Here is a 15,300-nt window from a genome sequence, read left to right as displayed (position 1 = left end):
CTCCTGCCTCAGCCTCCCGAGTAGCTGGGACTACAGGCGCCCGCCACCTCGCCCGGCTAGTTTTTTGTATTTTTTTAGTAGAGACGGGGTTTCACCGTGTTAGCCAGGATGGTCTCGATCTCCTGACCTCGTGATCCGCCCGTCTCGGCCTCCCAAAGTGCTGGGATTACAGGCTTGAGCCACCGCGCCCGGCCTAATACATCTTAAAGATGAAAAAGTTTGACTTATCTCCCTTTAGTTCTGAAAAATATTTAGCTAGAAGACCCAAAGCACTTATTGTGATCAGAAGGTTACAAATTTTACCGAGACTTCTATTTTTTGCCTTATGTTGACATTTTTTTCTATATATCCCTAAAATAGTTCATATTTGTATTTTTCATTTTTGAGACAGGGTTTCACTCCCATCACCCAGGCTGGAGGGCAATGGCATAATCTTGGCTCGCAGGCCAGTGGGATTGGCTTTAGTCATGCAGCATAATTCCTTGGAGATTTATCTGAATTGTTGCATTTACCAGCAATTTGTTCTTAATTGCTAAATAGTATTCCATGTATGGATATACAAGAGATTTGTTTAATCATTCACCTATTGAAAGGTATCTGAACTGTTTCTAGTTTTTGGCTATTATGCAGTAAAATGCTCTACCCTTGAGCTATAATCCCAGTTTTTGGCTACTATGATTGAAGTTGCTATGAATATTTGTACATATTTTTGTATGGACATAAATTTTCATTTTTCTGAAATACATGTCCAAGAGTGCAATTGCTGGCTCATATAGTAACTGCATGTTTAGTTTTATAAGAAAATGCCAAACTGTTTCCTGAAGTGGCTATACCATTTTACATTCCCAGCAGCAATGCATGACTATTTAGGTTTCTCCAGCATTTCACGTTACAATTATTTTTAATTTTAGCAATTCTGATGATTGTATAGTGATATTTCATCATAGTTTTAATTTGCATTTCCCTGGTTGCTAATAACACTGAGCATTTTTTGTTTTGTTTTTTTCTGAGATGGAGTCTTGCTCTTGTCACCCAGGCTGGAGTGCAATGGCACGATCTCAGCTCACTGCAACTTCCACCTCCCACATGCAAGCAATTCTCCTGCTTCAGCCTCCCAAGTAGCTGGGATTACAGGCGCCCGCCACCACACCTGGCTAATTTTTGTATTTTTAGTAGAGACGGGATTTCTCCATGCCGGCCAGGCTGGTCTCAAACTCCTGACCTGGTGATCTGTCTGCCTTGGCCTCCTAAAGTGTTGGGATTACAGGCGTGAGCCACCGCACAAGGCCAACACTGAGCATCTTTCATTGGCTTATTTGCCATCTGTGTATTCTCTCCAGTGAAACATTTGTTTGTGTCTTTTGTCCCATTTTCTATTTTTAAAAAATTTTTCCCCTAAAACAGGCTTGGCCATGGATACCCATTTTCTGATTTTTCTGTTGTTGTTACTATTGAGTTTTTTGAGTTCTTTGTATATTCTAGATACCAGTCCGTTATTGGATACTGGCTTACAAATCTTTTCTGTTGTTCTGTGGCTTGTTTTGTTATTTTCATGTGGTTTTTTTTGCAGAGTAAAAGTTTTTAATTTTCACGTAGTCCAATTTGTCAACTTGACTTTTATGGATTATGGTTTTGGTTTTAAGTCTAAGAATTCTATGCCAGCCTTACATCCTGGAGATTTTCTAGTTTGCCCTTAAAAGTTCAATAGTTTTATGTTTTACATTTAAGTCCATAATCTGTTTTGAGACAGTGAGGTTTAGGGTGAGGTTCATTTTTTTGTTTATGGATGTTCAATTGCTCCAGAATCATTTGTTGAAAAGACTATACTTCCTCCATGGAATCAGTTTGTAGCTTTGTAAAAAATTAGTTGATCATATTAGTGTGGGTCTATTTCTGGGTTCTTTCTGTTGTTCCAATGATTTATGTGTCTATCTCCACCCCATTCTCCTACTACCACTATCACAGTGTCTTGATTACATTAGCAACATAGTAAGCTAATTGTAAAGTGATTCCTCCTTTTTTTGTTTGTTTTTGAGACGGAGTCTTGCTCTGTCACTCAGGCTGGAGTGCAGTGGCGCGATCTTGGCTCACTGCAACCTCTGCCTCCCGGGTTCAAGTGATTCTCCTGCCTCAGCCTCTCAAGTAGCTGGGACTACAGGCTCATGCCACCACGCCCAGCTAATTTTTGTAGTTTTGGTAGAGACGGGGTTTCACCATGTTTGCCAGGATGGTCTCGATCTCTTGACCTCATGATCTGCCTGCCTTGGCCTTCCAAAGTGATGGGATTACAGGTGTGAGCCACCGTGCCTGGCCCTCACCATTAAGTTTCATGTTCTCTGTAGAGGTTGTTATGCAGATGCTTATATCAAGTTGAGGTAATTCTCTTTCATTACTAACTTGCTGAGAGTTTTAAATCATGAACGCATGTTGGATATGTCAAAAGCCTTTTTTCCATCAATTGATATAATCACGAATTTTGTTATTCTGTTATGATTACTCTGATGGATTTCTGAATGTTTTTTTTTTTTTTTTGAGACGAGTTTTGCTTTTGTTGTCCAGGCTGGAGTGCAATGACGTGATCTCGGCTCACTGCAACCTCCGCCTCCCGGGTTCAAGTGATTCTCCTGTCTCAGCCTCCGGAGTAGCTGGGATTAGAGGCGCCCGCCACCACGCCTGGCTAATTTTTCTATTTTTGGTAGAGACGGGGTTTCATCATGTTGCCAGACTGGTCTCGAACTCCTGACCTCAGGTGATCTACCCACCTTGGCCTCCCAGAGTGCTGGGATTACAGGCGTGAGCCACCACAACTGGCTTATTTATTTATTTATTTTTTTGAGATGAAATCTTGCTCTATTACCCAGGCTGGAGTGCAGTGGCGTGATCTCAGCTCACCGCAACCTCTGCCTCCTGGATTCAAGCGATTCTCCTGCCTCAGCCTCCCAAGTAGCTGGGATTATAGGCCCGCACCACCACACCCAGCTAATTTTTTGTATTTTTAGTAGAGATGGGGTTTCACCATGTTGGGCAGGCTGGTCTCCAACTCCTGACCTCAAGTGATCTGCTCGCCTCAGCCTCCCAAAGTGCTGGGATTACAGGCATGAGTCATTGCACCCAGCCTCTATTTTTATGTTTGATTAAAACCTCTGATTTTCATAAGAGCTATTTATGACAAACCCACAGCCAATATTACACTGAATGGGCAAAAGCTGCATGGATTTCCTTTGAAAACCAGCATAAGACAAGGATGCCCTCTCTCACCACTCCTATTCAACATAGTATTGGAAGTCCTAGCCAGGGCAATCAGGCAAGAGAAAGAAATAAGGGTATTCAAATAGGAAGAGAGGAAGTCAAATTGTCTCTGTTTGCAGATGAACATGATTGTATATTTGCAAAACCCCATCCTCTCAGCCCAAGAACTCCTTAAGCTGATAAGCAACTTCTCAGGATACAAAATCAATGTGCAAAAATCACAAGCATTCCTATACACCAATAATGGACAGAAAGCCAAATCATGAGCAAATTCCCATTCACAACTGCTACAAAGAGAATAAAATACCTAGGAATACCTCTTCAAGGAGAACTACAAACCACTAATCAACGAAATAAGAGAGGACACAAATTGAAGAACATTCCATGCTCATGGATAGGAATAATCAGTCTCATGAAAATGGCCATATTGTCCAAAGTAATTTACAGATTCAATGCTATTCCCATCAAGCTACCATTGACTCTCTTCACAGAATTAGAAAAAAACTACTTTAAATTTCATAAGGAACCAAAAAAGAGCCTGTATAGCCAAAACAATCCTAAGTAAAAAGAACAACGCTGGAGGCATCATGCTACCTGACTTCAAACTATACTACAAGGCTACAGTAACAAAAACAGCATGATACTGGTACCAAAACAGATATATAGACCAATGGAACACAACAGAGGCCTCAGAAGTAACAGCACACATCTACAACCATCTGATCTCTGACAAACCTAACAAAAACAAGCAATGGGGAAAGGATTCACTATTTAAAAAATGGTATTGGGGGGCCGGGCGCGGTGGCTCAAGCCTGTAATCCCAGCACTTTGGGAGGCCGAGATGGGCGGATCACGAGGTCAGGAGATCGAGACCATCCTGGCTAACACGGTGAAACCCCGTCTCTACTAAGAAATACAAAAAATAGCTGGGCGAGGTGGCGGGCGCCTGTAGTCCCAGCTACTCGGGAGGCTGAGGCCGGAGAATGGCGTGAACCCGGGAGGCGCAGCTTGCAGTGAGCTGAGATCCGGCCACTGCACTCCAGCCTGGGCTACAGAGCGAGACTGCGTCTCAAAAAAAAAAAAAAAATGGTATTGGGAAAACTGGCTAGCCATATGCAGAAAACTGAAACTGGACCCCTTCCTTACACCTTATACAAAAATTAACTCAAGATGAATTAAAGATTTAAACCTAAGACTTCAAATCATAAAAACCCTAGAAGAAAACCTAGAATACCATTCAGGACATAGGCATGGGCAAAGACTTCATGACTAAAACACCAAAAGCAATGGCAACAAAAGCCAAAATTGACAAATGGAATCTAATTAAACTAAACAGTTCCTGCACAGCAAAAGAAACTATCATCAGAGTGAACAGGCAACCTACAGAATGAGAGAAAATTTTTGCAATCTCCCCATCTGACAAAGGGCTAATATCCAGAATCTACAAGGAACTTAAACAAATTTACAAGAAAAAAACAACCCCATCAAAAAGTGGGCAAAGGATATGAACAGAAATTTTCAAAAGAAGACATTTATGTGGCCAACAAACATATGAAAAAAAAGATCATCACTGGTCATTAGAGAAATGCAAATCAAAACACAATGAGATACCATCTCACGCCAGTTAGAATGGTGATCATTAAAAAGTCAGGAAACAACAGATGCTGGAGAGGATGTGGAGAAATAGGAACCACTTTTACACTGTTGGTTGGAGTGTAAATTAGTTCAACCATTGTGGAAGACCATTGTGGCAATTCTTCAAGGATCCAGAACTAGAAATACCATTTGACCCAGTAATCCCATTACTGGGTAATACCCAAAGGATTATAAATCATTCTACTATAAAGACACATGCATATGTATGTTTACTGCAGCACTATTCACAATAGCAAAGACTCGGAACCAACCCAAATGCCCATCATGTTAGACTGGATAAAGAAAATATGGCACATATACACCATGGAATACTATGCAACCATAAAAAAAGATTGAGTTCATGTCCTTTGCAGGGACATGGATGAAGCTGGAAACCATCATTCTCAGCAAACTAACATAGGAACAGAAAACCAAACACTGCAATTTCTCACTCTTAAGTGGGAGTTGAACAATGAGAACATATGGGCACAGGGAGGGGAACATCACACACTGGGGCCTGTCGGGGGTTGGGGGGGCAAGGGGAGGGACAGCATTAGGAGAAATACCTAATGAAGATGACGGATCGATGGATGCAGCAAACCACCATGGCACATGTATACCTATGTAACAAACCTGCATGTTCTGCACATGTATCCCAGAACTTAAAGTATAATTAAAAAAACAAAAAACACAAAACCTCTGATTTTATCATTTAAATGTTTAAGAAAAGGGAAAAATTCCACAAAAAGCCTAGTCCTCTAGAAAGTGTTATTGATAAAGAAGCATGTGAAAGGAAGAAAATGGAAGCACATGAATATAAAGGCCCCAGGAATGTGGTTTCATTTTATTAATTGTTTTATAATGAAACTCATTCTAACCATAAATGCGTATTTATCAGACAGGCCCAAGCCCCTACGGAAGTAAATGACATGAGTAATGCACACGATTGATTAATTTATGATACTAACCTCTTGCCTCAAGAAAGGATTTTCCTTTTTGAGCTCTTCAGAAAGATCTTCTCCTTCCAGCCATTCCTTCATGCCAGTCTGTTCTGCCCAAGCATTTACAGTCGCTAGGGCAGCAGCTCGAACATTGTTCTAAATGGAGAAGATAATCAGCAAAAATAATTCTACCACAGTTTGGAGGTAGGGGGTAATCACTGTTGCTTTATGAACATGAACAATGGAGGGTTCTCTAAGGCCCACATGAACATACATGAAGCCATCTTCTCTAAAACAGAAACTAGTTCTATGATTGTACTAAAATTCCAAAGTAAAGTAGAAATATAAAACTCCAAATTGTAAAACTTGTGTACTCAGTTAATCAGGGAAAACAGTGAGTGATCTGGGCATAAAATATCATGTAAGAATAAACTCCTATATTTTGCTTCCTGAAAAGCTGCGGGCATTTACGTCTATGTCTGTCTGCTAAAGAATGAAATTCTAAATGTTAAAGACAACATAATGGTTAAGACTGAAATTGCTAATAAACTGATTGAAAATTAGTTATGTTTTTATATTAATTTACATTAATATTAAAATAGCACAAATTATATTAAATTAAAGTTCCTCAAGTTAAATAAATTATACATTATATTCAAATATTTAGTCTAGGGCTAAACATTGTAACCTTCAATGATATTTCAGTGACTTCTAGGACTATGAAACTACAAATATCTTGCTGAGCTACTAGAAGATCCCACTCTAACAGTTCAGAAAAATAAAAGTAGAAAATAACTTAATGAACTCCAAATTCACGTCTTTATTCACTATAGCAAAATGTTACACAATTATGTTATAATCATAATAGCAACCATTTGTTGTGTGCATACTATATGAAACAGGCACAATAAAATGTACCTTACATACAGACTCATTTAATTCTGTAAGAAAGAAATATCACAGATAAAGAAACTGACCCTCAATGAAGATAGCTTATCTAAAAGTCACAAAACTAGTAAGTGATATCTGGTCACCTTAATCCTGCCTGGAAGATAAAAATGTTTACTGTTTTTCTTCTAATATTTCCATCTTTATAAAGTTTATAAGGTCTTTACATTACTCTAAAAAGAGAATTATCTTTAACCCAAGAATATGGCTGGCCTATTCCAGAATGGAGCCGTGGTGAAAAGAGTTAGGTTTACCTTGCTGTCTCCAAGGACTGTGATGATAGGGATGCCTAAATTTTTTACATGTTGCTTAATATTTGGGCCCATGGCTACTGCCAGTTGTTGCAGGATATTCAATGTTTGCTGTACCTGAGTGGAAAGAGCCAATACTTTATGTTGAAACCATAAGCAAGTTGTGTGCAAACTTCCGTAAATTTGCTGCTATACTGTCAATACAGCAGGATATTTCTGGCCTACTCAAGAGACAGAGACATTGGCTTGTCATGCTATTCTACTTAGATTATTCTAATTATTTTGTAGGCAGTGGCCTCTCTTTTTATCATCAGTTCGTAAAACTAGATTATCAGAATTTTAGACCAGAGATTATGGTACTTTACAACTTTAAGGTAAAACCTAGTTTATGGAAATCCTGATATAAAAATCCACATTTAAAAATAAGAAATTATTATGTTTATGTATATTACAAGCAGTTTTATACAAATATATTCAATACTGGATTTCTGCAAAAAGCAAATTCTGACTCATAAAAATTTGATGAATAAATCTGCCAACTACCATCATATCTTGAGATACACTTAATAAATTAAAGGCAGCTATTTCTAGTTCAAAGCAAAGAAAGTAATCACTTAGTTTTTGCTAGTGAAGGCTACACTGAAAACGTAACTCCTGCAGCAGTGGGGAGGGAAGATAAAAAGAAGAGTCGTATGCTCTACATACCAAGATTTTATTTGAATCATTGAGTCGACCCTTCAAGGCAGTTGGAAGTTCACCTATATTCGGTTGGATAAATTTTGCTTCATTGATAATACCTGCCACTTCATCTAGGCCTTCTTTCCTAATCTTCCAATTCTTATCACCAATCTTAGATACCAACTCTGAAGTGATTTTATCACTGAAAAACAGAAAATAACCTTTAATTCCAGACTCCAAAAAAATGATGATATCACATAAGTTCCCCTCACTGAATTCAAAAAGAACATTCAGAATTCAATACAATGAATGAAATAAACCATTTCACAGACTGGAACCTACCTGATTTCCGTCCTCGGCAAAAGATCAACGACATCATTGCTCCCATCATCTGGTTCATCTCCATCTTCTCCTTCATCTGTACCACTTGTGCTATGCTTGGAAATTCCCCTGGTTGGAGCAGGTGGGCTTTGTCCCTGCATCTATACACAAATGAATGAGTAAGGGTCATGAAATTTATATAATAGGATATGGGAACAAACAAATTAGAGAGGGTGCCCGTGTCAAACTCTCATTCCTTTATAATACCTATTTACACAGTAGTTAATTTGACTGCTACCTAGATTACAATTTTGAGACTACATGTCAAAAGGTATTTTTATACAAAACCTACTAGAAGGCGAGGTGTGGTGGCTCACACTTATAATCCCAGTACTTTGGGAGGCCAAGGCGGGTGGATCATCTGAGGTCAGGAGTTCGAGACCAGCCTGGCTGACATGGTGAAACCTCATCTATACTAAAAGTACAAAAATTAGCAGGGTGTGGTGGTGCACACCTGTGGTCCTAGTTACTAGAGAGGCTGATGCAGGATAATCACTTGAACCCAGGAGGAATAGGTTGCAGTGAGCTGAGATTGCCCACTGCACTCCAGCCTGGGTGACAGAGCCAGATTCTGTCTCAAAAACAAAACAAAACAAAACAAAACATTCCCCCAAAACTCGTTAGAATTATGAAGCTGTCTTTTGACTTATATACTCAAGACAATACAGAGCAAGTGTACCAACACTCAGCAATTTCAATTAGAAATATTATTTGAGGGGGTCTTTTTTTTTTTTTAAGACGGAATCTTGCTCTGTCGCCCAGGCTGGAGTGCAGTGGCGTGATCTCGGCTTACTGCAAGCTTCGCCTCCCAGGTTCACGCCATTCTCCTGCCTCAGCCTCCCCAGTAGCTGGGACTACAAGCGCCTGCCACCATGCCCGGCTAATTTTTTGTATTTTTAGTAGAGACGGGGTTTCACTGTGTTAGCCAGGATGGTCTCCATCTCCTGACCTCATGATCCGCCCACCTTGGCCTCCCAAAGTGCTGCAATTACAGGCATGAGACACCGCACCTGGCCGAGGAGGGTCAAGTTTTTAAATTTATGTTTTTATTTTAAATTTTTAAAAAATGTTATATTTGGCCAGGAGCAGTGATTCACGCCTGTAATCCCAACACTTTGGGAGGCTGAGGTGGGAGGAGTGCTTGAGTCCAGGAGCTCAAGACCATCCTGGGCAACAAACGGAGACCCTGTCTCTACAAAAAATTTTAAAAATTAGCTGAGCATGATGCATGTGGTTCCAGCAACTTGGGAGCTAAGGCAGGAGGACCACTTGAGCCTGGGAGGTTGAGGCTGCAGTGGGACATGATTGTGCCAATGCACTCCAGCCTGGGTGACAGAGTAAGACCCTGTCTCTAAACAAAATTAAATAAACTTATATTTAATGTACTTTTTGACCAGGTAATACATTTACAACATTTGACACTGTATCAAAGAACGTAAAGAGAAAAATCTCCCATTCTATACCATAGCTACCTAGTTATCTTCCTCATAGATAAAATCATCGGTTGGTTGTGGTGGCTAACACCTGTGATTACAGCATTTTGGGAGGCCAAGATGGGCAGGTCACCAGAGGTCAGGAGTTTGAGACCAGCCTAGCCAACATGGTAGAACCTCGTATCTACTAAAAATACAACAATTAGCCTGGCATAGTGGCGCATGCCTGTAATCCCAGCTTCCCAGCTGAGGAGGCTGAGGCAGAAGAATTGCTTGAACCCGGAAGGTAGAGGTTGGAATAAGCCCAGGAAGCGCCACTGTACTCAAGCCTGGGCAACAAGAGCGAAATTCCATCTCAAACAACCAAACAAAACAACCCAAAAACAAAACAGACAAACAAACAAACAAAAAAATTTCTTTTTTTTTTCTTTTTGAGACAGAGTCCTGCTCTGTCACCCAGACTGGAGTGCAGTCACATGATCTTGGCTCATTGCAACCTGTGTCTCCCGGGTTCAAGTGATTCTTATGCCTCAGCCTCCTAAGTAGCTGGATTCCAGGGCATACCACCACACTCGGCTGAATTTTTTTTTTTGTTTGAGACAGAGTCTCGTTCTCTTGCCCAGGCTGGAGTGCAGTGGGGCAATCTCAGCTCACTTCAAGCTCCGTCTCCCGGGTTCACGCCATTCTCCTCCCGAGTAGCTGGGACTACAGGCGCCTGCCACCACGCCCGGCTAATTTTTTGTATTTTTAGTAGAGATGGTGTTTCACCATGTTAGCCAGGATGGTCTTGATCTCCTGAACTCATGATCCACCCACCTCGGCCTCCCAAAGTGCTGGGATTACAGGTGTGAGCCACGGCGCCCAGCCACTCGGCTGATTTTTGTATTTTTAGTAGAGATGGAGTTTCGCCATATTGGCCAGGCTGGTCTCAAACTCCTGACCTCAAGTGATCTGCCTGCTTCAGCCTCCCAAAGTGATGGGATTATAGGCATGAGCCACCAAGCCCGGCCAAAATCATCAATTTCTTATGAACTCTTCCAGGGATACTTTATTGTGCATAAAAGCAAATACATATTCTTCATTCCAGAAAGACGGAGTCTCAGTATGTTGCCCAGGCTGGCATGCAGTGACTATTCTAATTGTGATCCCACTACTGATCTGATCTGCATGGGAGTTTTGATGTGCTGTTTCTTTCTTTCTTTTTTTTTTCTTTTTCTTTTGAGAAAAGGTCTGTCTCTCTGGCCTAGGCTCGAGTACAGTGGTACAAACATGGTTCACTGGAGCCTCAACCTCCTGGGCTCAGGTGATCCTCCCACTTTGGCCTCCTGTGTAGCTGGGACCACAGGCATGTGCCACTATGCCTGGCTAATTTTTTGATTTTTTTTTTTTTTTTTTTTTTTTGTAGAGACAAGGTCTCATTTTGTTGCCCAGGCTGGTCTTAAACTCCTGGGCTCAGGGGATCCTCCTGCCTTGGCCTCCCAAAGTGCTGGGATTATAGGCATGAACCACTGCACCTGGCTGACCTGTTCTGTTTCTGATCTGGGCCAGTTCACCTCTCCTTGGGCAACCTGGTGGCCTCAGCTCCTGGGAGGTCACAATACTAATGCTGAACTTACTGTGGACACCCAACTGGCATAGCACACTACAGCCCCCAAAACATCTGCGCTTAAGCAATCCTCCTTCCTCAGTCTCCTGAGTAGCTGGGACTACAGGTATGCACCACCACACCCAACAGTTTAGTCTTAATTAATGAGATTCTCAAGTCCGCTAACAGATTGCATCATTTGTGGAAATTTTACCTTCTCAAATTCTGCATCTATCTGGGATAGGAGGGCAGGTTTCTCATCCTCAAAGAACATTCGCAAAGAGGGACCAACATACAGATACATCACGCCAAGCAGGGTTATGGCAGCAGTCCTCACAGCCTGCCAGACAGAAGAAAAAGAACTTTTTAAATCACAAAGATGGCAATAATAACTTTTTAAATCACAAAGATGGCAATACTGCCCTATATATGTTGTTATGTACTCACTGGGTTTGTTGCAGCAAGAGCTGTCTTCACATTGCTAATGAAAGCTTTGACATTCAACCTAGAAGAAACACTTAGAATTAAAAGCAAACAAATGAAACCCTCAAAATACTCAATAGAGTTTTATAAAGCCAGACTCTAGGACTGGCTTCCTTTGGCAAAGTTCTCACTTTTTCTCTTCCTACACTAACTTTATTTTATTTTGTTTTATTTATTTGAGACACAGTCTTGTTCTGTAACCTAGGCTGGAGTACAGTACATGATAGCTCACTGCAACCTCTGCCTCTCTGGTTCAAGCAATTCTCATGCTTCAGCCTCCTAAGGAGCTGAGATTACAGGTGTGCAACACCACACCCAGCTAATTTTTTGTTTGTTTGTTTTTAGTAGAGACGGGGTTTCACCGTGTTGGCCAGGCTGGTCTCACACTCCTTACCTCAAGTGATCTGCCTGCCTCAGCCTCCCAAAGTGCTGGGATTACAGGCTTGAGCTACAGCACTCAGCCTCCTAAACTAACTTTAAAGTGAGCTTTGAATACTATCTATATGCTGACAATCCTTTCATGCTTAAATACAACTCTTAAATCCAATCTTGAACTCTCTCCTGAACTCCAGATTCACATCATCCAGCTGCCTTTGTGATATTTCCATTTGTATACCTGGAAGACAACCTACATCTAATATGTTGAAACCAAACTCCTGATTGTCCTCACTCCAATCCCAAAATCTGTTCCTCCCAGTCTTCTCCACCTCAGTGAAGAGCCACATTTTTCTTCCAGTTGCTCAGGCTATCCTTGACTTTTTGAAGTTATCCCTGACTTGTCTCTCTCTTATATCCTGTTCTGTTCTACTTTTTAAACATCTTTATCAGTTAAAACACTTCCACTTCTACAGTCTATGTCCAAGCCACCAGAATTTCTCGACAGAATTATTCCAATAGCCTACTAATTCGTCTTCCTGTCTTTGATCTCCTGTTTTCTCTGACAATAGTCAGAATATGAACCCGTTACTCTTCTGCTTAAAAATCCCCTAATGCCTTCCCAACTTACTCAAAATGTTGAGGCCCCATATGACCTGGCCCCCTATTCTTTCTCCAGCTTTATCTTCTACCACTTCCTACCCACTCACTCATTGTCCTATAGCTACATTCTGAAGGAAATACACTCCTTGCTATTTTAAATATATCACATGTGCTTCTACCACAGAGCTTTTGGCATTTGCTCTTCCCTTGGTCTAGAATGCTCCTCTCTGATTATCACAGCTTGCTCTCTCATATCCTGGTCTCTGCTCAAATGTCTTTTTTTCAGGAAGAACTCTTCAACTACTATATAGAAAACAACACCATCTAAACTATACCACATTATTCCATTTAACCCCTCATCCTGCTTTACATAAACATATATATGTAAATATATATATATCTCTATTTTTTGAGATGGAGTTTTGTTCTAATTGCCCAGGCTGGAGAGCAATGGCATGATCTTGGCTCACTGCAACCTCCGCCTCCTGGGTTCAAGTGATTCTCCTGCCTCAGCCTCCTGAGTAGCTGGGATTACAGGCATGTGCCACCACACCCAGCTAATTTTGTATTTTTAGGAGAAGTGGGGTTTCTCCATGTTGGTCAGGTTGGTCTCGAACTCCTGACTTCAGGTCATCTGCCTGCCTCAGCCTCCCATAAGTTCTGGGATTACAAGCATGAGCCACCGCACCTGGCCTGCCTGCCTCTCTGTCTCTCTTTTTATATATATATATGTGTACTGTTTATTACCTATCTTTCTTTATTCAAACGTAACTCCCATGAAACAGAACTTTAATTTCGCTCACGATGTATTCTGAAGGACTGGAACAAACAATTGGAACACTGTAATAGCCAATATGTAATTGTTTAATACATGAATAAATGAAAGATCGTAACAAAAAAGAGGAAAATATGTGGCTTTTATAAGTGACATGCCAAGAGATTTGTGTTATATCAAAGACTGTACAATTAAGAGGAATTATAACAATACCCTCAACTATGGGAGAACACCACAGATAATAACATAACAAACATCAAGCCTGTAATCCCAGCACTTTGGGAGGCCGAGATGGGCGGATCACGAGGTCAGGAGATCGAGACCATCCTGGCTAACACGGTGAAACCCCATCTCTACTAAAAAAAATACAAAAAAACTAGCCGGGCGAGGTGGCAGGCGCCTGTAGTCCCAGCTACTCGGGAGGCTGAGGCAGGAGAATGGCGTGAACCCGGGAGGCGGAGCTTGCAGTGACCTGAGATCCGGCCACTGCACTCCAGCCTGGGAGACAGAGCGAGACTCCGTCTCAAAAACAACAACAACAACAACAACAACAGTTCTTTGCTATTTGAGTAAGTTCTAGAATAGTGTTTTTTCAATCAGTAGAACTCAAAATATCCTTTTACGAGATATTAACAAGCATGTTGCAAAATGTAGCATGGCACAGACAAAGGCAACATAGTATAGCAGTTACATCATTCTTTCTCCAAACCAGAATGCCTGGATTAAAATCTTGGTTTTGCCACTTTCCTAACTATGATGGGCCCAAATTACTTAAACTTTCTGTGCCTTAGTCCTCATCTACAAGATAGAGATAACATAATGCCTCACATAGTTTTTATGACGATTAAATCAAATGAATTATGATTTAGAAAGTGCTTTTTAAAAGTACCTGGAATAAAGTAAACTGTATAAAGTTTTGTTTTAAATAAACAACTGTGCTCTATATGCAAATAAGTTTGGGAACAGTGGGTTAAAGTTAAACAAGCTCTTCTATTGAAGATTTCTGAGAGCATTTCATTCGTCAAGGCATACTATAGGTCTTTAAACAAATGTAATTTTATACAGAAATTTCCTAATGTATTTGACTAGAAATTCTTGGAACTGGATTTTCTGTGGGACAGCTATTAACGCTTAAGGAAAAATAACTTAGAGAACTCTTTCAGTGAATATTAAAATGCAGGAACACAAGCCAATATAGACCTTTGAGAACAAAGGTAATTTTATTTTATATAAATGAGACAATCCAGCTCTCACGCTTCAGAAATAAGCAGCAATAGCTACGACGAATCACGACTTAGAAACTGACAGAACATTTAACTATTTTCCACTTGATTTCGTTCTGACTTACCCAGAAAAACCAAATTCTTTTATGGCATTTGATAGCCAATTCAGAGTTTCTGACTGATTTTTGGGATTCTTTTGTGAGAAAGCCATTGACACAACCTGAAACGGGAAAACCAACAGATCTGTGTTTTATCTCGTATTTCTTATAGAAATACACATGACATTAAGGCAGATGTGCATTAAACAGAGTTTTCTGATGCTAAAACAACTGCAAGAATGCCTTAGGAACAAGAGTTAACCTACACAAGAAAATGAGGTGAGTGACAGTGGGACTAAAAGGCATTCTGGACTGTTTATAGCTTTTCAGCAATTACTCTGCATTACAATATCTTTTATTTTTAGAGACAAGGTCTTGCTCTGTCACCCAGGAGTACAGTGGCACAATCATCAATCATTGCAGCCTCGAGAGCTCGTGGGCTTTCACTGTCTATAGAATGTTTTGTTTGTTTGTTTTGAGACAGTCTTACTCTGTTGCCCAGGCCGGAGTACAGTGGCATGATCTTGGCTCACTGCAATGTCTGTCTCCCGGGTTCAAGTGATTCTCCCGCCTCAGCCTCCCTAGTAGCAGGCATTACAGGTTAATTTTTATATTTTCAGTAGAGATGGGGTTTCACCACGT

General features: G+C 40.7%; 1 protein-coding gene across 3 annotated transcripts in view; it reads right to left on the bottom strand.

The window, feature by feature from the left end:
• CKAP5 (cytoskeleton associated protein 5) overlaps positions 1-15,300 on the bottom strand; it is a 101,791-nt gene that overhangs the window by 29,654 nt on the left and 56,837 nt on the right. For all 3 annotated transcript variants that reach the window (XM_025355907.1, XM_025355908.1, XM_025355906.1), the window contains exons 18-24: positions 14,686-14,780; positions 11,549-11,606; positions 11,316-11,441; positions 8,045-8,184; positions 7,730-7,904; positions 7,028-7,141; positions 5,853-5,981 (exon numbers count right to left, since the gene is read on the bottom strand). In XM_025355907.1, coding sequence (XP_025211692.1) covers positions 5,853-5,981; positions 7,028-7,141; positions 7,730-7,904; positions 8,045-8,184; positions 11,316-11,441; positions 11,549-11,606; positions 14,686-14,780 — 837 coding nt within the window. The remainder of the gene's footprint in view (positions 1-5,852; positions 5,982-7,027; positions 7,142-7,729; positions 7,905-8,044; positions 8,185-11,315; positions 11,442-11,548; positions 11,607-14,685; positions 14,781-15,300) is intronic.

The sequence above is a fragment of the Theropithecus gelada genome, chromosome 14, assembly GCF_003255815.1.
Source record: "Theropithecus gelada isolate Dixy chromosome 14, Tgel_1.0, whole genome shotgun sequence".
NCBI lineage: Eukaryota > Metazoa > Chordata > Mammalia > Primates > Cercopithecidae > Theropithecus > Theropithecus gelada.
Note: the sequence above shows the minus strand (reverse complement) of the source record. Positions and strands in the feature narration are given on the sequence as shown.